General features: G+C 49.1%; 8 protein-coding genes and 1 non-coding gene across 9 annotated transcripts; 4 read left to right on the top strand and 5 right to left on the bottom strand.

Annotated features, from left to right (window-relative positions):
• Positions 1 to 2,327: 2,327 nt before the first annotated feature.
• FPRO_00434 (uncharacterized protein) lies at positions 2,328 to 3,683 on the bottom strand (the record flags this gene model as incomplete). The annotated part of the gene is made up of 1 exon (XM_031225396.1): positions 2,328 to 3,683. The coding sequence occupies one exon, from the start codon at positions 3,681 to 3,683 to the stop codon at positions 2,328 to 2,330; it is 1,356 nt and encodes a 451-aa protein (XP_031076036.1).
• A 243-nt stretch (positions 3,684 to 3,926) lies between these two features.
• tRNA lies at positions 3,927 to 4,024 on the top strand. Its single transcript is given in 2 exon segments — positions 3,927 to 3,963; positions 3,983 to 4,024. It is a non-coding gene; the product is annotated as a tRNA-Leu (tRNA).
• Positions 4,025 to 4,779: 755 nt separating this feature from the next.
• Positions 4,780 to 6,144, bottom strand: FPRO_00433 (putative arrestin domain protein; the record flags this gene model as incomplete). Its single annotated transcript, XM_031225397.1, has 3 exons — positions 4,780 to 5,022; positions 5,071 to 5,955; positions 6,061 to 6,144. 3 exons carry the CDS (start codon positions 6,142 to 6,144, stop codon positions 4,780 to 4,782), a joined length of 1,212 nt encoding a protein of 403 aa, XP_031076037.1.
• A 1,956-nt stretch (positions 6,145 to 8,100) lies between these two features.
• On the bottom strand, positions 8,101 to 10,056 carry FPRO_00432 (uncharacterized protein; the record flags this gene model as incomplete). Its single annotated transcript, XM_031225398.1, has 2 exons — positions 8,101 to 9,439; positions 9,491 to 10,056. 2 exons carry the CDS (start codon positions 10,054 to 10,056, stop codon positions 8,101 to 8,103), a joined length of 1,905 nt encoding a protein of 634 aa, XP_031076038.1.
• Positions 10,057 to 10,699: 643 nt separating this feature from the next.
• On the top strand, positions 10,700 to 15,162 carry FPRO_00431 (uncharacterized protein; the record flags this gene model as incomplete). The annotated part of the gene is made up of 6 exons (XM_031225399.1): positions 10,700 to 10,841; positions 10,891 to 11,127; positions 11,180 to 11,290; positions 11,340 to 13,251; positions 13,303 to 14,561; positions 14,612 to 15,162. The coding sequence occupies 6 exons, from the start codon at positions 10,700 to 10,702 to the stop codon at positions 15,160 to 15,162; spliced, it is 4,212 nt and encodes a 1,403-aa protein (XP_031076039.1).
• A 382-nt stretch (positions 15,163 to 15,544) lies between these two features.
• FPRO_00430 (putative 40S ribosomal protein S5) lies at positions 15,545 to 16,523 on the bottom strand (the record flags this gene model as incomplete). Its single annotated transcript, XM_031225400.1, has 3 exons — positions 15,545 to 15,802; positions 15,875 to 16,132; positions 16,266 to 16,523. 3 exons carry the CDS (start codon positions 16,521 to 16,523, stop codon positions 15,545 to 15,547), a joined length of 774 nt encoding a protein of 257 aa, XP_031076040.1.
• Positions 16,524 to 17,179: 656 nt separating this feature from the next.
• On the bottom strand, positions 17,180 to 18,249 carry FPRO_00429 (related to thiosulfate sulfurtransferases; the record flags this gene model as incomplete). Its single annotated transcript, XM_031225401.1, has 2 exons — positions 17,180 to 17,240; positions 17,294 to 18,249. 2 exons carry the CDS (start codon positions 18,247 to 18,249, stop codon positions 17,180 to 17,182), a joined length of 1,017 nt encoding a protein of 338 aa, XP_031076041.1.
• Positions 18,250 to 18,932: 683 nt separating this feature from the next.
• On the top strand, positions 18,933 to 19,411 carry FPRO_00428 (uncharacterized protein; the record flags this gene model as incomplete). The annotated part of the gene is made up of 4 exons (XM_031225402.1): positions 18,933 to 19,074; positions 19,135 to 19,172; positions 19,243 to 19,306; positions 19,362 to 19,411. The coding sequence occupies 4 exons, from the start codon at positions 18,933 to 18,935 to the stop codon at positions 19,409 to 19,411; spliced, it is 294 nt and encodes a 97-aa protein (XP_031076042.1).
• Positions 19,412 to 20,336: 925 nt separating this feature from the next.
• On the top strand, positions 20,337 to 22,073 carry FPRO_00427 (uncharacterized protein; the record flags this gene model as incomplete). Its single annotated transcript, XM_031225403.1, has 3 exons — positions 20,337 to 21,328; positions 21,380 to 21,669; positions 21,721 to 22,073. The coding sequence occupies 3 exons, from the start codon at positions 20,337 to 20,339 to the stop codon at positions 22,071 to 22,073; spliced, it is 1,635 nt and encodes a 544-aa protein (XP_031076043.1).
• Between the last annotated feature and the right edge of the window lie 195 nt (positions 22,074 to 22,268).

A 22,268-nucleotide genomic window follows, 5' to 3' on the forward strand; every position in this document is an offset into this window, starting at 1 on the left:
GCGCCAAGACAAGCCTGGCTTGATAGCAGCAATGATGCCACGATTCCCATCAAATAGTCACAAGCTCAAGCCAATAAAAGTAAACCCTTCCACATCACATCACAAGTCCCGACAACTCTCCCGTCCTTGTCTTGTCTTGTCTTGTCTTCTCTTCTCCTTGTCGTCAACAAAATTAGCTCAATTCGGCACTTTCACGTTGTTAATTTGAAACCTTGACTTGTGGTAGCACTCCAAAAACTCAATATCCTCATGTTGCATATGCCGGAAAGTGAAAAGTTGAGGCATGTGCTGATTGAATAGTGCCAGTACGTTATGATTATGATGACATATTTAGCCCTTTTTAGCCAATCACGTAACAGCATTGTGTTCCAGTTCTGGACGATAGCCAATAGAGAAACGCGAGTCTTTTTGCGGGAAAATCTGTAATCTCGCAACCTCATGGCTCCCGCGCTTATGCGCACGCCCTATCTGGACGCTACCTCACGCCTCTCAATTTGGGCATCGTTTGTCTTCTATTGCAGTTCAGCTTCCTGTGAGAGCCGTCAGCCAATTTAGCTCTTGGGCAATCTCACATGAATATTTGATGGCAACTGTCCCTTTGAACTCACTCACAGCCATATGGTAAACTTGGCCGACAACTCAATTACACCGTGAAACTGCCGAGGTTGAGAACGAAAAAGGGTATCAACCCTCGAAACTCCAACGGACATTAGCTCAACTCAGCTCATCTCAACAACCGGCGGTTGTATGTACAGAATTGTACAGTAACGCACATAGTGGCGAGGCTAAGGACGGATAAATAGCTCCATGCCGACATAGCGCCCGCGGCCAGTCTTCTCGAATCCTGCCTCTTCTTTGCTTACACGAGTTGATGACTGACTTCTCGTCAGCTTCGCTCCATCTGGAGGTCGCCGAGACAGTCAAGCAAGATATCAGTACAAGTGGTTACGAAATAATGAATTGCTATGGACATGTTTACACCAATGACGCCAAGTGCGAAAAGACTCTGATCATCTATATATTTTCCCTCAGAGACTTGTGAAACTTGAACTCATATTACATGACTCGCTTGTCATCAGATTCAACGTCAAAGTTCCCAATCTCGTAACGTAACCGGGTCTTCGCGATCGGCCCATCACACCCACTAAGTCCCGACAATTCAGCAACCCCTGTGAATTTTATTATTAAGAAAAATTGGACTCTCCTCGGTATGTCAAAAGTCTTTGAGATCTTCACATCAGGGGACAAAAATATACTAGTCAAAGAGCTTACCAGTAACAAGTTCACTTTAGGTTAACCTAAACCTATCTAGGTTTTTATGCCACTCAGAAATGCAAAAGTCCAAGTTTTCTCTCGTTCCCTAGACTCCTTCTCAATTGAATAGGAGCCGATGATACCCACTGCTAGGTCGTCCTGGTTGGTTATCATGAGTTACCGTGCCTCTCTGCCAATTATGCACGTCTCGCAAATCACCAACTCTTTTGCTGTGTGTGGTTAAGACAAGTCACAGCGTCGCGCCAATTATGCTTCTCTGCATTGTCTATCATCATAATATGCCTGTCTGAGTTTCAGAGTCTTTTATGCCGTGTTGTCATTAATTCCCTCAATTTTGTTGTTCGACTTCTGCCAAGTTGAGTTGTCAACTTCTTCAAATACTGTCTCGCTGTAATCACAATGTGATTCGTCCGCCACAACTGCATATTCGGTCTCTGGAACAACGCCACTGTCGTTTTCGTTCAAGACAAGGGTTTTGTGTTCCAGAGATTCGACGGTAACCGAGTGTAATTGTATTGAAATTGCCATGTCTGTGAAACGCCTCCCGGGTAGCACATAATTGCGACTGGTTGAACTTGAAGACAAGCGAACCAGTCGATATTCTTAGCCGAGGGTTGCCTGCTTAATGTAGTTAAACCCGGACTCATGTCTCATGTTGGAATACAGCCGTGGGTGAAGTATCAGGGCTGCAAATGTTTTCTCGTCAAAACTGTTGGTGGTGATTATAGTTGGGTCCCAATGACATAGAGCCAAAAGAAGCTGCCAAGGTTTCCCAACCCAAATCCAAGTTCCGACATTGTAAGTCCGACAATAAGTTGAGTGCAGCCAACACGAGTTTTCACGATGATTACGAGTAGTTTATTGCGATACATGACTTTAGTCTGCCAGTATAGCATGTCAACCACGATATAACTCTTACTATAGCACCTCGAAGAAACCTGACACACGTCAGCTCGTCATCTGCATGCTCCGTTGCAAATATAGAAGTGCGATCAGTTTTTGACGTCAATTCATTAGATGTCGTTGCATTCATTTCTTGATTGTAGCTGACATCATCTCCCCCGTCCTCGACCGCGGCCTCTTCCACGACCGCGTCCTCTGCCTCCACCACGACCTGTCTTTGGTCCGCCTCTCTGGCCGCCCTGGTTATCAAATCTCTCAAATAATCTCTCCTCTCCAAATGCTCCCTCTCCAAATCTCATAAAGTTGACGAGGCCGCGATCCACAATCGCTACCAGCACGTTGCGGTGTCCGTGCTTTAGTCGCTGATACATCCGTCCTCCAGGGCCCTTCCAAGCCTCATTGGGTGGGTCGTAAGGTGTAGATTCTAGAAGAGCTTCGATTTGTTCGAGCGTTGGAACGCATGTGTCGCTTGCGTCAACCACCGCAAAGCGGAAATCAGGTGGTGGTGGGTTCTTTTTCGAGAATGGCGGGCCACCTGATTTCCATACATGAAAGAAAACCCGCCATGGATCTTGGGGAGGATGAACCACGGGAGGTGTAGGCAGTGGCTTGTGGCGGGGAAGAATGGCAAGTTGGTCGTAGATAGGTCTATAAGCGCGGTAAAGACCTGGCTGAACAAGAGGTCCAGATGGGTTTCGCTTTGGTTGTGATTCGGAGCTGAAGAATGAGAACAGCCATTGCCATAGAGTCTGGGACTGGGGTGTTGGCGCCTCATAGGGTGGCGCGCGTAGAACGTAGAAGCCTGCTCGCTTCAGATGCGAGTAAACCTGATATTGTGGTAGTGTGATTCTGCCCCTCTCACCCTCGTTTCCGATAAAAAGTGAGTATGCCGCCTCAAGACTCAATGGCAGTCCGGCATCATAGTCGTCAAGTCCCATGTCCGTCTTCGGTTTTCCATCATCGGCGGGTAGTATGTCCTCCAGTTGTAAATTTGGCCACCAGAGATCCATGGTGCCTCTCTCGATGAGGAAAATAGCCTCCTCAGGCAAAAGCCAGAGTTTCCCTGTACCCAAGCGCTCCTTATGTGCAGGTACCGCCCTTCCAATATCTTTCTGCCATGTTCCGCGCTCATGCTCAACCATGACAACTCTGTCACGTAGCCATAAGCCCTCCTTCTCACCAACTTCCTCTACCTTGGCCCACCAGTCGGGAAAACACCATCCTCGAACCCAGGAATCTTCGCGGTGTATCCTGGTGTATCCTAGGACATTATCCAAGACAGTGCGACTCGCTTCGAGAAGACCATCCTGTGCACGGGTGCCATGTGACTCGAAATCCTTCTCGCCCTTGCGAATAGCTTTGCTTGATACACCGTTCTTGTCGAACATGGATAGGAAGAGCTTAACGTCCGGTGCGTCATCATCAACATCTTCTGCAGCAGCACCACTGGTGCCTTTGGCTGGTTGTGCTAAGGTATTGGGATTGTCGTCATCGTCAAAAGCCATGGCGATTATATGGCGAAAGAGCTTTCTTTAGCTTCAGATGATATTGAAATCGCGTAGGATACTGTCGGAAAGGTCTTCGTAGGCGTCGAGAATAGCCTTCGGTCGATTGACGTGAACTGGTGTTGAAAGATAATTTTATGCAAAGCTATGAGCTCCGATATTGATATTTTCTGCCCCTGCCAAAGTTGCGGTAGTATATGCTTTGACAGCGCAAGCGATTTTAACAACCAACGAATCATCATCGCTAACTTGGCCGAGTGGTTAAGGCGCTGTGTTTAGGTTCTTATCAGAAACCAAACCCGCAGTGGGAAACCGCGGAGGTTCGAACCCTCCAGTTAGCAAAACAGCGATTCAATTTTTGGTGTTTCTGTCGTAGTTCAAACGTTTTGTCCTGTTTGATTTATTTATTTATTTATTTATTATTGGCTGTGACTGAGAATTTGGATGATTTGTGCTGCTTGTATCTGTAGGACCATACTTGGAAGAATCTTCTCTGCAATCAAATGATCGCTCCGTTGTTTTTCTCAAGTACAATAACCTCCCATTGCTTCCCATTGTCCTTGGAAGTTATTTTCCTTGGTATCAGCCCCTCAGGTCGACTTCAGCTCCTCATGCTGTCATTGTGCATCAAATCTACCCATATACTAGACCAGCCTGTAAGACCTATGGATTCATAAGATTCACTATATTTCATTCATGTCACTACAACGTGTAGATCATTTACATCGTGCACTTGCCCACTGCCTGTGCTCATTCCTTTCCCCGAAGCCTCCCCGGAACGCCATGAACTATGCCCGTTATTACAAGAGCCCTATCCCTTCTTCGCTAGTTTCCCCAAAATGCAAAAACCCCTGGGTATACTTCAACTGGAGGGAAACCTCGATAGCTCAGTTCCGTTGTTGCCAGGTCCTTTCTTATGCCGTCGTGCGACCTATTTCTCTACCGTTGTACCGTTACGCTAGATCTGGCATGGGAGATATACTCCCGACGCGGCTTCAGTTGCGGCTCATTGGCGCAACGGCGTCCTGCCATCTTCGGGTGAGCGTGGCGCATGGCAAAAAGGTTCTTAAAAACCATTCCTAGACCTCCTAGCCTATCATTCAATGAATGGCTTCTTCTGGCCTCCAACCATGCACAGGCCCAATGCTCGTAATGAATCGCGGTCGTTGGCGAGAATAACAGTCGGCGCTGGAAGCATCGGGTTGGCCGGATCGACGTGAGAGGCGTCTTTGGCCGCCTGTTCTATCGCGTCCATCTCTTCCTTACAGGCCTGTTGATCTAAGGGGCAGATTACAATTGGCTGTCGTATCATTACATCTCGAGCACCACTAAGATTGACCTTGGACTGTTAGCGCAGACGAGGTATGGAAACCCAGAGGGCGCATACCTTAATAACCAAGTAGAACTCGATTTTGTAAAGGGTAGAAGACGTGGTAAATGATGTGACTTCGTAGAGAGGAAATTGAGGCTTCCCCCGCCTGACAACGCCGTCTGGATCTCTCAGATCCTTTGATGGAAAATCCAGTCCGATATTCGTGGCGTAACCCGCCTCTGGCATCTTTGTCTTAACCGGTTGGGTCTGTTTCGAGACCCTGTTGATCTTCTTCGTAGGTTCATCACCTTCTGGGTTGAATGTGATTTCCTCCTCAACAGTCAAGGTAATCTTTTCAATTGTGACGCGTTTCGCTTTACTTAACCAGTCGAGGTTTGGCGACAGTTTGATATAGACTGTGATGGGATCCTTGGGGCCGTAGCTCCACCGGGGCAGATTGATGCCGAGGTGTACGATATTATCGTTGGTGACCAATTTGGATTCGGGCTTGTTATACATTCCAAATGTAGAAAGTGTATCATAGCGTTGTAAAGGTATGGGAAAAGTGTATTTGTACTGGTTGCTGTGGCCTTGCTGGACAGTAACGACGAGTTCGTAGTATGTTTCGGCGGTTCGGCTGGGTAGTTGGAGGGACGCGGGAGGTATACGCCGATTCGACTCTTCGCCGCCGCGACCAAAAGGAATAAACAGAACGAACGGTAGATCCATAGCAATGATCCTCTCAGCCTCCTTCCCAGAAGAGCAGCGAAAGAGAAGCTGCTCTTTTCCGACCAGATCCGTGGTCTCGCGGCGGGGGGCGCCTAGATGTCGTTTCGCAATGCTATCGGCATCGGGATGTATTGTTTCTCGGCGCTGAAGACATATTCGAACGAGGGAGACAGGTACGGGCATGGAAAAACCCTGACCAGGGCGAATTTCGACTTTTCCTTCGATGCGCGGCTACAGAAACCAGCAATGTCAGCATAACGAGGTCCGGCGCACTTGAACTGGTGAGGTAAGGATGAGGGCGTAAGCAAAGACGAGCTGAAGCTGAAATTGACGTACCAAAGTCGCAGAGATACCAGGGTAGCCCACGAGAAAGCTACTGTTTGGAGGACCCGAGACCCTTACGCTCGCAGGGCCCGACATGATCGTGGTTTTGTTGATGCAGCGTCAGGCTCAAGGTTTGTGAGGCCCTGTGAGCCGAGTATCCTAGTGAGGAACGGCACCTAGAGCGGCGGTGTCGAGTGGGGGGAGATGACGGCGACGAAGCGGGATCGGGAGCGGAGGGGGCGGCTGGCTGAGCCCCGATGGCGACGAAAGCGTCGGGCTACGCCAGAGCCAGAATATGTAGAGAGTTGCGATGCCAGAATTGAGCCTGAATGCTGAGAAATTGGTGACGTAGTGGTGTTCATGAATCCAAGAGTTGCTAAGTGTCGATTGTAGGTTGGTGGAGGGGAAAGCTTATGGAGCCCTGGCGACGAGACCAGTAGCTGTGTGCGAAAGACAGACGGCGGTTGCTCGTGTTGGGTCCTAGGCTACAGCCTTCAGCTCCCACTAAAGCAAGGATATCGTTTTACTCTCTCCAGCTACTGGAGGTGTTGCACTATTCCCAGAGTGCGGGTGTCTATGAGGAATGCGTCAATGTTGCCAAGATCTAGTTAGGTGGGGGCAACAAGCAACGCTCTGGTCAATAATTCGAAGCGCGGAGAGTTGAAGATTATCGGAAGACGCTATGTTGTTGAGAATGACGAGAGCATCACCAGCCAGGATGACGTCCGAAGAGGGAGGGGTTGTTCAAGCTTCGAATCGGACCCGAAGCCGGAAGAAGCAGGTCAATAAGCAGAAGTGCTTGCAGCTAGAGAATGGAAGAAGAATCTGATCCAAAGAGAAATGGATAGGTCGGGTCGGATGGGAATGGCATGGGATGGGATGGAAGACACTGGAGGCTCAGCCTAAACGTGGAGTGCAGAGTGGAGTTTATGCAGGTAAAAGGAAGGAAATCGGAGCTGAAGCTGAAAGATGCAACCCTCTCAGCGGCCTTCGCAGAAACGAAACGAGAGAAACGTCAAAGAAAGAAATAGTGGCAGAAGTATTGCTTTTTCACCGAAAGAATAAACCCCCAGCCCGCCTGTAAAAAGCCCAAATGCTAAGCGCTTGCCTTTCCTCTTCCCTTTTTCGACGTGTAATCAATTTACCAGGTACAGGGTCCTGTCAGCATTCAAAAGCGCCTTTGCCAAATCAGAGCATTTGATGGAAATCCATTAATCTCACTCGGTAAGGCAGTCTTGAAGACTTAAGGCTGACTGCCCAGACAATATGTGGAGGCGGCGATGATGAGAGCGAAATGAATGATATTTGTATATGAATAAGTAACTTGGGATACCTGGATATTTGACATTGATCAAGTCACTGTTAAGACATCGATATAGGTAATGTCTTGGCTTAATAGAGTTATTCTTAATTAGCTCGTTGACCAACTCTTAATGCTCTTAAGCTGCACGGTCGTTGCTGCAGCACCCGCTTAGTAGAAAGGTACAGTATGAAGATGCTGTCATTGGATTGGGCCATCGGATCCATGTGATCGCTAGTTCCATTTCTTTTCATGGATGAATATTACCTGCGTGTAACCGAGTCTCGTTTTCGCTACCTACCTATTGACTAACGTTTTACAAGAGATTGTACCGAGATATATGCAACATTCTTCGCCTAATACGACATGAGTTTTCCTAGATGCTGATATTTACTGATACAACTAATGGACAAATACTTCATTCCTGCCAAGCATTGACTTTCTATAAAGATCGTGGCGGGCGGGAATAAGCCCAGGGGCAGTTTATCCCCGCTGCCGTAGATCAAGATCGGCATGAAGGAGCCACTTGTGGCTGGAGACCCCATCTAGATATCTCGAGTTCTATCTTCGCTGCTACAACTTTGATCTATCATTTTTCACATGGACTCGAGAAAACCTTGTTCTCACGGAAAAAACCCAGCGCAATATGACTGTATTTGAGAGTCCATATCAGTTCTCGCCAATTCTGCCAAACACAACCACCTTGTCTTCGCAAAACATTAGTGCAGCTGATCTATTTCGGTAGTTTACAATTATTGTCTCCTTCTTCTCTTTACTGACGGTGACTTGGTTGAGCTACCATTGCCTGGCAAGGGTCCCTTCTGCAATGTCCCCCCTGCTTTCAAGACGCTTTGTCTTTCAATGCTCAATATGCTTGTGCTCTTGTCTTCCTTCGAGTCCCTATCAAGAAGTCTAATACCGTTGCCCTGGTGTTCAAATATAACCGTTGGGCGATCCAAATCTTCGAACTCAGCCGGGCGTTCTACGATATAGGCTTCCTTATGCCGCTCCCATCGTTGATGGCCTGGCATGCGATCAGCTCCGAGTACATCGCGCCGGTCTTCTCCGAACCAGAAGGTCGGTGCTCCAGGAGCTCCAGAGAAGTAGCACACTTGAAACGGAAGCATTCCAGATAGGCGGCATTCATCTTGGCCCTTATAACGTGCGGCCATAGCTTCCTCAGAGACATCCTCGCCATTCTTCAAAGCCTCTATATACCATTCGTCCAATGGTTTGCTTTGGTCCTCTGTTGAGTCAACTAATACCATGACTGGAACGATCCCACCAATTTGTCGACGATCGTTTGGAAAGACTGGCTCTTCTCCCACAAGTGACTCCCCATTGTGTCGACAGATGTCAACGCGTATTTCATACAACGCAGCAACTGTGGTTGAACTTGCAGTTACGACCGTAGTGTGAGTTTGCGCTGGGTACGTCTTGCTGTCGATAGCCAGATAGGCTATATCGGTCTTGTGCAGAGAAGGATGAGTCGCGCCACTGTCGAGTTGCATAAGAAAGCATACTCGGGGCGCCGTACTGTCATCTTCGACAAAGCACATGCCTTTCTCGGGCGTGCCAAGTTCTCTCATTCTCGTCTCATATGTAAGGACTTTTCCAATATCCTTACGGTTACGATCACTCAACCTTGCGGAAAAGCGGCTATGAAATCCCTTCACACGCTGGAAGCCCATGTGGATAGACCACGCATGAGCATGGTAGTCCGCCAGGACGCCCCAGGACCCAGAAGGCTGGGCCCAAGTGGCGGCCATTAACTGTTCAGGTTGGTAGTTACCCTTTGGTGCTAAAGGTGCCTCATACCACAGCCAGCCGTCACCGTACATCCCGTGATATCGATCGAGCCTCTCGTCTCGATCGAGGGTAAAAGACTCGTATGAGGGACAGAAGTCTACCACATTACCAGCATACAGAACCGTCCACTTGTCCCAGCACTTAATGCGCCCAGACTCATACGCCTGAATCGCAGCGCGTATGTTGATATCGCCAACTGGACACTCACTTCTATCGAGTGATGCTTTCAAAAGACTCATTCGTCGTTGGATCCGCCGTTGTTTCGTTGTCTCTAGCTCATCACTGGAAGGTCAGCACATATGTCACTATAGCCCTTCAAGCGGGCCGACTTACACCGGCATCAAGTTCTCATCGGTATCTTCCATCTGTGAGAATATCTGTCTGGCTTTTTGCAGTTGTTGTTCGAGACCAGATAAGTCTGCTAATGGCTGAGCTATTCGAGCATTTTCGACAATAGCCTCCCACTGAAGAACTGATCGCTCTGCTTCTTCCAGGCGGCTCAGATTATCCCCAAGAGATTCACCAATGGCCAGTGGTGGTTTCCAATCTGAAGGAATTGGCCTTCGGGCTCTAGAGGGCTCATGATGAGCAGAGGACATTTGTGCAGATGTACCAGGCGAACTAGTCGACATTACCGTCTGTACCCCTTGACTTTCCGCAGAAAAGCCCTCCTCTGCTTCTTCCTCTTCCTCTTCTACCGTGTGAGGCGGTGCTGGGAGTGGCTCTGGTCGCATACTTTGAAGTCGCTGGCTTCGTCTAAGTCTGAGGTTGATTTCACGATTTGCCTCCGATCTGCCTGGGCGCTGTCCAAGCCTAGTGGCAATCGTTGATCCTTCTGTTTGCCGGCGAACCCATTTCCCGGAATTCTTCTTGGTGTTCCCGCCATTTTTGCTAGCCATAGTTGCGTGATTGCTTTGCTACAGACAAGAGAGCAGCAGTGAATGAAGGATTGTTCAGACTTGACTGTCTCAAACCCTTCCGTAAGTTTTTCTATGCCAGCACAAAAGCTCAATTGTACCAACTTCAGCTCATTTCTTTGTCCCCTTCCGGTTTGGAATTGCGACCATCTTGGATTGTGGCGTCACGTTGACAAACAAAGAAACAACAGATTGCCCGCCTTTCACTCCATTCTAAGTACCCAGCGTGATTACATCTCCGACACAATTTTGTCCTAGTGGGTGTATTTTTGGCTTTGTACGGGAGCTATGTGCTCAATGCGGAGCGGGCGTGCCGACTTCTTTGTTAGACTTATTGTGAATGAGATGATGGAAGATGTCAATGCCCATGCTGGCCGTCCCTGAATGCATTCCTTTGTTCATTCTAGGCAGAGTATGGAACTGTCAATGCTTGTATTGACCTGGTGAAAGAAGAGTAGATAGATTCTTCTTCTTTCACATCATTCCATCTCCCATTTCCTCTGGCCTCCTTTTCTTTTTTTCTTCAACCCGGCCTGGAAGCTCACCACCTCCTTCACACTCATTGTTCACCTGTCTAATAATTTTTTGAGTCTGATATCGTATTTTAGATCACTATCAAGTCATCATGGCGGAGCCTGTGGATGAGCGAAGCCCTTCGCGCATCCCCGAGCTGAACCTGGCTGGTAACCCCCCTTTAGATGATGCACCAGCTTCGGCGAGTAGTCCAACCCTGGCTCGTCGATCAGACAGAATCCAGGACCTCTTGGGTAAGGCAGACTTCATCTTTTGTGTGTTAGACATACTTACATGCCTCAGAAATAATTCTCTTGACTTTCCGCTTCGATTTCGAGCGGCTCCCGCCTGAAGCCCAACGATCATATAATCGGTTTCTAGAAAACAAGAGCTATCATGAGTTCGCAGCTAGACTGAAGCGCTTGATATTGGGTAGAAGATTGGATGGCTTCATGGAGGGGTCGTCCAGTTGCCTGATTGCTGTCACAAAGTTATTTGACAGTAGATATCCCCATCTAGGCCTCAAAAAGCTCCGTGATGGTATGAAACAATCTCGTTCAAAGGCATTCCATCTACTAACTATGGGCCCAAGACTTAGTGAGCGGTAGAAAGAGAGCTGGATTGGGGGCCGTGTCACGTCGCCGAGCACAAAAGAAGACCTTGCGTGAGACTCGAAACGAGCAAGCCGGCGAATCTTCACGGCGTAAGTAACATACGAATGGTGACACTTTATTCCTGTTAACTTTTATAAGGATCCTCTCAAGCAAACTTGGCTAGCACCATTAACTTGCCTGGGCGAGTTCGTACTAGAGCACGCCCCGAGGGCCGAGTGGTGCATTGGGCTCGAATCGAACCAAGTTCCACTCAGGCTGATCCAGAAACCGCGGGCCCTTCGAGTGATATCCCACCTACCCCTATTGACGCCGTTGAGGCTGCAGATAATCTGGAAGACCCGTCTGCCCCTACCCAGAGGCCTTTGATACCCGGTTTCGTGATTAGTACTCGAACGGCCCCTGTAGACCAAGGCAGTAACCAACCAGCAGTTGAAGGGTCCGGACGTGAACAGACTCACCAAGAGGAGAATGTAGCTTGGCTGAAAGACTATAACGAAGCACTCGGTGGTCTAAAGTACGACTTTAATCTATACCCCTACAAGGGATGGAAGATTGAGCCGCCAGAGATCCTACTCCCTCGTGCGATAAACTTCCTCGCCGATGAAGATATCGATCGGACTCTGAACTGGGGTCAAAAGATTGCAGAGCTGACTGAGTATTTCTCATACCTTTTTCACAATTGGCAGGGTGAAGAATGGGGTGCAGAACTCCATGAAGCTATTGATATGCTTCATACGCACTGGCTTTTTGAGCAGTATCACTATGGAAAGCCCAAGTTGAACCTGAAGTTCGATAATGTATGGCCAAAACATAGTAAGAGGCTCCCACCCATTCCCGGTGTCGAGACCACTGTCGAAAAGCCACAAAGTGAAATGGGCGAGCGCAGATTGCTCCTCAACGAGATTCGACCAGCCATTGATATTCACTACGAGTTGCCTGGTGATGTTCTCGAAAAGTACATTGATCTTTATGCATCCAAAGCCTCCAACTACTGGGAATCTGCACCTCATTCCCTATTTTCCCGTCATGAGCTGGTCAAGAAAGAGAACAACGCTTTTGAGAAGTGCGTCTTTTCGGGCATGTCAAAGACCGACAGACTGATCAGAGCATCTGAAGCAAAGTTCAAGTCGGAATCTCACCGAAAAAACTTCAGTCCAGGCGCTCTTCAGGCGTTTGCCACGCTTCGTGGAAGTCAACGAGCAGCCCTCCAACAGACCTTGAACACACTGGACAATTCTGAGAATCTTGCAGTCTGCAACATTTTCCGCACACTTATTCTGCCGCCACCTAAAATTCCAGAGAAACCAGACGCAGGTGTCCTTCTCCCTACTATACAAGTAGCAGATGTTCCTGAAGAGGAGTCTCGCGACCCTTTCAGCTACACTGTGGCGCATAGATGGTACCTTGAAGCAGAGCGTTTCTGGAAAGACTGGTCGAATGAGCACGCCGTCAAACAATGCTATAGTCACAAGCAATGGGAGGAACGCGAACAGCCCATCATGGATTTGCCCAAGAACTGGTTGGGTCCTTTCGTTCATGATTTTCTGGATCACGACATGAAGAAGACTCTGGAGTTTCTGAGGAGATGCGAAACCCTGCTAAGGCGTATTTTCTTACAAGACGAACGAGTACCGCGACCCTTCCTGGCCGGCATGAAGCAACTAATGCTTGCGGGACTCTCGGGCAGGCCTTGGGATGAAATTGAGCTGGACTTCAAAGGCGAAGATTTTGTCTCTGACTCACAGGATCTGGCTCATATCCGTCCCTTGGAGGAAGGCTTTTTGCGATTGTTGGGCATGGAATCCATCCATTCCAACACTGTCGACCCAGAGATCAACCATGATGGCACTAGTCCTCTCTCTTCCATATTCGAACAAAGAGTCAGGGAAATCATGTATCCGCGGGGCTCGTCTACTGTCGCCTCTTACGACTTTGCTAATTTCATGGTGTTACTCAATAAAGTATGTGATGGGCCAGTGAAGCGCTGGAGATTCTCCAATGAGGAGGCCTTGGAAGAACTGGAACTTCTTGAAAGAAGGGGAGTGGTTAAGTAAGTCCCTTATATGCAGTCCATGGTGTCAGTTATTTTCTAACAGATTAGATTGAACGAGAACAATAGTGTATCATCTTCTGTTCCCAACCTTCATCCTGAGCAACGTGTTCGGTGGCTCGACACTGACGACGACCTGGACGCATTCATGCGAGGTGTTCAAGCGACTAGGGCTAATCAACCCGATAATGACGATAGCGATGACGGTGACGACAGCGATGATAGTGGTGACAGCGACGACGAAGATGAAATCATGACAATCTCAACAGACGTCAGCGTCCCAGAGTCGGAGGATCTTGGTAGCTACATGTTTGGTCTTCCCAAAATTGAAAACCTCCACAGTTGGGTAGAGCTTGGGACTGCGGGTGGCAGAGAGGCTAGCGAGGAAGATATGCCTAGAACCCATAGGTTCTTCCAACGCCTCTGCTTCCGACTTGGAAGGACGATAAAGGACCTTCGAGAGAGGATGGAAACATACAAGAGGAAACTTACACCCGAACAGCAAGACCGTAACCGCTGTTTTCTCGACACAATGGTGAATGAATGGGAATCAAATACTAGAACACGACCAGAGTTGCGTAGGTATAACCCCAACAAACCAGTAGACGAGGTTTTCGCCCAGACAGACTACGCAGAAATCATGCGTGTATGCCAGCACGAACATGATTTTGGTAAGTCTGGGTACCCCGAAATCACTTACGGATGCCAGGATGAGTCTTACAGGTTTTCTGTGGATGTCGTTCGAAAGGCGATTCTCCGCGAGGCTTATGAGAACAAGAGCATGCTGTTGCCAAACCGTATTGATCGCAGCGTGGATGAAAAGGGACTGCGGACTCGGTCCCCTCTTCGACGTGAGCCAGTTTGGTCCTTTGCTCATCCTGATCGCAGAGGCAAGGCACCACGGTTTTGGGACATTAACCGTTGGCCGCTTCATCTGCAAAGCGAATCGACAGCTGAGAGCATCAGATCTGGGCGATTCTACAAGCCTGTTCCTTCGCCTCTGGCACCGGGATCGAATAAGGAGCCACGGATCTCAGTACGATTTGCTACCCCTCCGGTATCACCCATTTCATCTGGATTGCCTACATTTCAACGAGAATTGCATGGCGAAGTCCAGCCTGAAGCCACGACTGTGGCTTCCGACATGATTGAAAGTCAAATCTACCGTTTCCCTGGCTTTGGTGAGAACTTCAGCGTCACGTTTCAGGATCTAGCGGACTCTCGTCGGACTTTTACAACCGGGCCTTCTCAGTATCTCCTTGGAGACACGCCTCTGCAGAAGAAGCATATCGAGGAACTCATCAAGAGTGGTAAGCATTGAGATATGTACCACCAAATTCTGACTAATATGTTGCTGTAGGTATACAGACAGAAGAACCACCGACTTGGACTCAGCGCCTAAGTGCTCTATTTGGTCGTAAAAACGACCCAGTGGATCCTGGTGCGCTGCCCAAGGTCAATCCTCGCGATGTTCCCAAGAGCAAGCCTCGCAGCGAGCCCGAGGATTCGTCCGATGAGCCTGCTCAAGGGGAGGATTCTTCTGCTGGAAGCGAAGATCTTGAAATGGACGAATCTGCGATACAACTTTGGGAAGAATCTCAGGCTGGCCCATATTCAGAACGGCGCTCATCTAGTGCCCAGGCACCTTCACCAATTGACCCAAGCCTCCCGACTGAGCCTGATCCATCCTCCGTCCCCCCTACAGAACCTGGGACTACTCAGGGAGGATCGAGCAGCCTATGGGGACGAGGCTTGCCCGGGGCTTTGCCTAAGCGGCTGAGGCTCAGACAAGCAACAACTGAAATACAGTCTTACCCGGTTGAGTTAGAGGTAATCGAGCCGGAGTCTGGATTGCCAGAGCAGCAAGAAGAGGACGAGGAGCCGGATAATGATAGTTTGTTTGGTTCGTAGTGAAATATGTAAGTGCCGTCGGCTTTTCGACTGTTGAGTAGGGTCTATTGCTTTATTCTTCTATCAGTTGTTAGGTATTGGTGCTTTGGCTAGACTCGGGTATTTGGAGTTAGTTCTGAATGGTTAGCCCAATCTTTCAATTTTCACCATTCCTTATCACAACACGCAGGTAAATAATGAGGGACGGGGATCGATGTTTGTTTTGCAAAAAAAGCAATCATGAAGGATGAAATTTCTTTTTCATTCAGACCTTAAGCCATTATTTCTCATAGCCTCAGATCCGACGTGTCCTAACCGGCCAACCTATGCAATGAAACACAAGGAATCGTGACTCCGCGGCACCAGTTTCCAGCTCCCAGCATAAAACTTTCCCGCTCTAGCTCTAGTATCGCTTACCCTCCCGCAGTGTGTCGGCATACTCGTCCAGGGGGCTCTTGATGAGCTTGGTCTCCTTCCAGAGGTTGGGGGTAAGGAAGCCGTAGGTGTTGGAGACGGCCACAAAGGTAGCCTTGAGGGTGTTCTCGAGGGTCTTTGTGGAACCGGCGGAGGAGGTGTAGGCGTCCTCGACACCGGCGAGCTGGAGGAATCGCTTGACGGCGGGAGAGGCAACGAGGCCAGTACCACGGGGAGCGGGGATGAGCTATAAAAACAGTCAGTTTTTTCATGTTCTTTGTTCTTCGAGGATATTCGCTTCTCTTGTTGGTGTACGTACACGGACGGTGACGGAACCGCACTTGCCAGACTCCTTGCAGGGCAGGGAGTGAGGCTGACCAAGGTTGGTACCCCAGTAACCTCGTCGCACGGGGATGACGCTGAGCTTGGCAATGATGATAGCGGCACGGATGGCGGTAGCAACCTCCTTGGAGGTCTTGATACCGAGACCGACGTGGCCCTCGGAGTCACCAATGATGACAATGGCCTTGAATCGGGTTCGCTGACCGGCACGGGTCTGCTTCTGGACGGGCTTGATCTGTATTTTGTGAATGACGAGTTAGCAAGCCGATTTTTCCTTCCAAAGACTGCGTGTTGTTTATTCGAGTTGGCGTTTTCGCTTCGTTCTAGGGCTTCTTCGTGTGATAGATTCAGGGAACTGTGTTTCGCACCTTCATGACCTCATCCTTGAGCTTGGGCAGGAAGTTGTCGACAATCTGGTACTCCTTGATGGGCAGAGAGTGAAGGTAGATCTCCTCCATGCTGTTGATCTTGCCGGCCTTGACCAATCGACCGAGCTTGGTGACGGGCTGCCACTCCTTCTCCTCGTTCTTGCCGCGACCACGACCACGGCCACGTCCACGTCCTCGGCCGCGATCACCGCCTCGGGATCCGAAACCACCGCCGCGAGAAGCTCCACGATCAGCCATTGTGAAGGATTTTTGTTGTTTTGCGCTGGAGGGGGTGGGAGGCAAGATGTGGTCTGCGCAAGAGCAAGATGCTGCTGTTGGTGTTGGCGATACTGGAACTTTTTGGCCCGGGTCAGGTGGGGTGGATAACGCACATAATTTTTGGTCGTTCACGTTAGCGAGCCCTAACTGGAATTGGTGCCTTAATTGTTAGGCCGTAGTTGATGTGAGAGTATATAGTGGGGGTGGATCTCACCTTGACCCTCACCGAAAATGGGATGGTTCAATTCTCGGTGTAGACAAGCCACCCCGCCCATCATGAGTGATCGGCGACACAAACATCCCGGTCCGATACAGTCAATTTTAAGACTCAGACTCAGACTCAGACTCAATATTGACAATTTCATCAGTCAATTGCTTCACACGTATACACACTCATATATATACTGAAAAACAATGCAAAAGTGTGGGGATGCTAGAGGACAACCATAACCCATTTTTCTCGTCCTTCAACGGACACCTGAACCAGACACTGAACTAAACCACGGAGGGGAATTGGGAATCCATGTTCTTCTTCTCTTCGTACACGCCTGTTCACCACAGGCCATCATTAATGAGGGTATCGCAGCTCGACTACTCGGCATTCCGCCATCTTTCAGACCAGACACCAAGTCACATTACTCCTTCGTTGTCTTGACAATCAAGTTTTCTGAAGGTTGCACCCGTTGAGCCCACTCACTGTTACGTATTAGCATAATTCATATCATGGCCTTTTCAAAGGAGGCACTTACGTCCAACTGCCATCGTAGACCCTCCTGGACTCAGGGGAACCAACGCCAGCCTCCTCAAGGGCAGTATCAATAACACAGGCAGTCACACCAGTACCACAACTTGAGATGATAGGTTTTTGAGGGTCGACACCCTTCTCCGCAAACAACTTCTTCAGTTGATCTTTAGGGAGGAAAGCCTTGGTTTCAGGATCCAGAACAGAGCTGAAAGGGATGTTGATAGATCCAGGAATGTGACCAGAAGAAAGACCCTCGCGGGGCTCAGGGGATTCACCAGTGAAACGTCCATGGGGTCGGGCATCGAGAATTTGAACGCCCTCAGCGCCCTCCTTGTTGTGGTCCTGTGCGACTTCCTTGACCTGCTCGAAGCTTGCAACTCGGTTCTCTTCCATCTCGGGGATCTGATAAGGATAGCACTCGATACTGTAGAGTTCTCCCGACTCGGTAGGCAGGCCCTGATCCACCCACAGCTTGAAGTTGTTTAGTATGTGAACCTTGTCATGGCCGAAAACCTTCATGGTCCAACCCACACGGGGTGCGCTGAAAATACCAAGCTCCTTGCTGTCGTACACCACCACAATGTCCTCTTTTCGAATACCCAGCTCGCTCATGGCAGCAGCGAAGCCCTTGGGGTTAGGAAGCATGTGAGGATAGGGACTGCGCTTGTCAATGACCTTATCTAGGTCAAAGAAACGGGCCTTAGGAATTCTCTGTTCGCGAAACGTTTGGATACCGGATCGGCCATCGTTGGGGAGAAACCATGATGCGCAGAGAGGAATTACTCGAGGATCGGTGCTGATCGGCGACGGAGGGTTCTTCTTGAGGGCTTCGTGAAGCTCTTTCGGGGTGACGAGATAGGATGAGAAGTTTCGGCGGGTGAGCAGGGAAGGTCGGAAAACCTTGGAGCCCCATTGAGGAATCCCAGCTCTTGTTGAGCGGCAGATTGCGATAGACGCCATCGTAAAGATGTTGTGTTTCGGATAGGAAGAGGTGGTGGGAGTTTGTCGGACTCAGTGACTTGACGTAGGGCAAGTTCCTGAGCGATTGATAAGAGTCAGAGCCAAACGAAATGCAAATTCGTAGGCCAGACACTGTAGGAAAAGACAGTCAGCAAAAGGCTTAACTGTCTATCTACGTCCTCATTCGTCGGCGGGATAGTACCGCAAAGAATTGTCTGGTGTGCTTGACGTGAGGCGAGTGAGGGTGATGACGAGAGGTTAACGACCAATCGAGTCAACTTTGAATGGATGATATCTTTCGCGCAAGTGCGGGCGAGGTTGGCAAAATCGTGAGGGAGCTTGGACCACCCCCATCAGTCATTTCCAACGGTGGGCGATGACGGAGTCAGAGGGGTTTCTATAGCGGGCTACAGCTTGTTCAGTGGGTGGCCCTCAGCGGATGAGGTCACTGAAGCGCCAAACGGACAGGCGCCCACCACCACAGCCCAATCCACTCGGTTGGAGTCTCGGACCTCTCACCTTGTCAACCTGAGCTCATGTGCCTCCCCCACGTCGACGTTAGTGCTTCAAACCTTGACCCTTCTTCACTCAGAGGTTGCACGGCCACTTTGAGTCTCGATCCTAGCCCCAGAAATCCTCATCTCTACAATATCGATCCCGTGACTTTCCTTCCTCAAAACATCATGAAGGTCACCATCAAGAAGTGGAATACGGTCGCTACTTGGCGCTGGGACATACCTGAAGACGATGTTTGTGGTATCTGTCAGGTCCACTTTGACGGGACGTGCCCGACATGTAAATACCCAGGCGACGATTGCAGCCTGTGTAAGTAAACATCAGACCATCTCGATAAAGATAAACTCACTAACTCAAGATGAACCTCAGTGTCGGGGAAGTGCGGTCACAACTTTCACATGGTTCGAGTGCACCTTATCTCTCTATCTTGGTTATCGTGAATATTTACGTGCTGACTGTGACGACGTTTGTGTTTAGCACTGCATATTGGAATGGATCAAACAAGATTCATCGAGAGGGCAATGCCCCATGTGTCGTCAACGTACAGCCCCCAACCCTTTCACTTTCAACCAAACCAGGCTGACGTTTGTTTTCAGGCTTTGAGTGGAATGAACAACTGAAAGAACCAGTCACGCAGGCCGAGTAAGGATGCTCGTACATGTTGTTATGCAAGGCGTCGGGCGTTTTTCAGGGCATACATAGAATTTGGCGTCAAGCATACCCAAAATGGACTTGGGTAAATCGATTCAGCCGCTTACTGGTTGGTTTATTGGCACATTTTTGTGAGTTGTGCTGTTACATGCAAGTTGGTGAGCCATGCACAACTCAGGTGCTAGTGTGAGGGGGCCCACAGCCTCAATCAAGCTGACTGTGCCATGCCATCAGTCAAGCCTTGATAGTCTGGCCATTCCCATGACAGCTCCAAGACAGTCTCTCAACTCTGTGGACTGTCCTTGTTGTCTCTTTGAGAGTTCTTTGAGAAGATCTTGTCTCTTTTAGCGGATTATCACCATTATCTGAGCTTCGCTGAACTCTCTTTTTGATTGATTGTCCAATTGTCTCTGAAGCCAGGGGTTTATAACCTCTGTACTCACTACAAACTCGCTGCCTTTGTCTTGGAAGGATTCAAAAGCCAAGACTGAAGAGCCGCTCTCAACCCCTTGTGGCTCAAGACTTATCTTGGAAGTAAGGGACTTTGGGGGCTGTTCAGTTGCACTTTCAGAGGGTCCCGTTGCCTTGCTGCCATCTCAGCTCCTGGTTCGCAACCAACCACAGGCAAATGCGCAGCTGCGCAAAGGCCTCCAGATTTAAATACGAGCTATTCCCCCTAGGATCTCATTTTCGCCTCTCTTCATTCCCGGCTCTTTAAACGAGATCTTATTTCCATTTAACCTGAAACCTAGTTCAGAAGATATATATACAACACTTATATATATCTTATCGTAACTAGTATCACTTGGCTAGCGCCATACAACAATATAAATCAGTTTATCCAACAAGAAGCTATCGTCTATAAATAAGCTTCGCCTCAGATCAACAAAGGCGATTTCCTGTACCAACACATCGTCTCAATGTACTCGTACCCTACACCTTTACCCGAATTCACTGCCCAATCTCAATCTCAGGATGGTACACATAATAGACCGGTGGCCAATTATCCCTGGGCAGTGCAAGGAGGTCTCAGCGCTATCAACACCAATGTCCGTCCACAATATGGGTTCTCGGAGTCGCCTTTACCTATGAGTTCCTCAACCCATGGTTACCCAAGCTACGACATGGCTCTTCTCAGCCAACCCACTTTCAGTCCTCATCCAAGCTTCTCATCAGCTGGTGAATGGCCATACCCCAGGCCTCAGCAGGGCTCATCGTCACAAACCCTCGTCCCAGCGACTAAGACCGAAGCCTTTAAAGTCCTGATCAGACGATTTGGGTGGCTGTGGTTGCTGCTCAAGGTCAGATCAAAACTTCGAGGCTCGGGTCGAAGACATCAACGTCGACACAGTGCTTCAGATTACACATCACGGACAACTGGCCACCACAATGGCCACTATATGACATCGTCACTGAGTGTGTCCCCTGCAGATGATGCAACGCTGGGCAACCTAGTCACTGGAGACGACGCTGATCTCTTCAACCCCATTGATCCCACAAATCATTTGTGGTTTGACGCTCTGGGAATACTCAATGGAAACTCACTGTTGCCGGCGCCAGCAGATGTGCCGCGACAAGCCACAGTTCTCTTTGAAGAGGATGTACCGGCTCCGATTCCGGGACAAAGACCAATTAAGTGTCTAGAAGAGACAGTTCCACCAATCAACTTGATGAATCAGCCTCAACAAGAGATCATCGTGCCTGGCCAGTCAAAAAAGCGAGCTTTTGACTGTGTTGAGCTCGATGATTCGTCAACAGACGAAGCTGACGGGACGTCTGTGGACAAGAAACGATCCAAGACGACTTCTACGGCACCTCGATTTGCCTGCCCCTTTTATAAGAATGACCCAGAACGCTATGCAAACTCAAGAAGTTGCTGCGGGCCTGGGTGGGAGACAGTCCATCGAGTCAAGTAAGTGGTGTTCACCCTAAAACATCCAGGAGCCGACTGACATATCTCCAGGGAACACATCTTCCGCAGTCATACACTCCCAGAATATGAGTGTCAGCGCTGCTTTCAGTGTTTCAAGACAGAGTTGAAGCTCTCTAGGCATCTAAGAGCCTCTGCACCTTGCGAAGTCCAGAGTCGCAACACCCAGGAGCATGAAGGCATCAACGCAAGCCAGTCCAAGGCATTGCACGCAAGAGCCAGAAAATGCGACCCTGCAGCAGATCTCAAAGAGGTCGAGGAACAGAGATGGAATGATGTGTACAAGATCATCTTTCCTGGAGGGGGCCTGGTGCCTACACCGTGTTAGTGTTCAACCACATACACTGCAAGAACTGAGTGCTAACAATGCCCAGATTATGATCGCTTACAGAAGAGCAACAATGATGACTTTGACACGAACCTCATGTCTGATTTTGAGCAACGCCTGCGAGGCAATATCGGTGAGATGAAGAACTTGCAACCTACACTGGCACCTCTGTTGGTCCAGCTAGCTTGCAATACACTCATGGAGAGTATGCAGTCCTGTCGTCAGAAGCCAAAAGACGGTAGCAGTCAAGGCTCAAGCTCTATTGTGTCTCCGACACAAGAATTCCAGTCATTTCTTGATGGAGGGCTTCAAATGACGGGCATTAACGAGAACTTTTTGCGGCGCCTAGACAGCCAGTTCTTTGTGCAGGCGTTACGGGACTCTGGTTTAGATCTGTGACTTACAGGCTTTGCGAGCCTATGAAGATGATGAAAAGGAGGATTTGAGATACCAATTTGATTTATGTATTGAGCCTTTGTATTGCCATGCGGGTCATGAGATGATCACCGACGGAACAAGATAGACGGAACAAGATAGACTTGGCGCTTGAATTCGAAATTACCATTTCATTCTCGTTGAATTGTTCATCCGGCT

The sequence above is a fragment of the Fusarium proliferatum genome (assembly GCF_900067095.1).
Source record: "Fusarium proliferatum ET1 genome assembly, contig: FPRO_scaffold001, whole genome shotgun sequence".
In the NCBI taxonomy this organism is placed as follows: domain Eukaryota; kingdom Fungi; phylum Ascomycota; class Sordariomycetes; order Hypocreales; family Nectriaceae; genus Fusarium; species Fusarium proliferatum.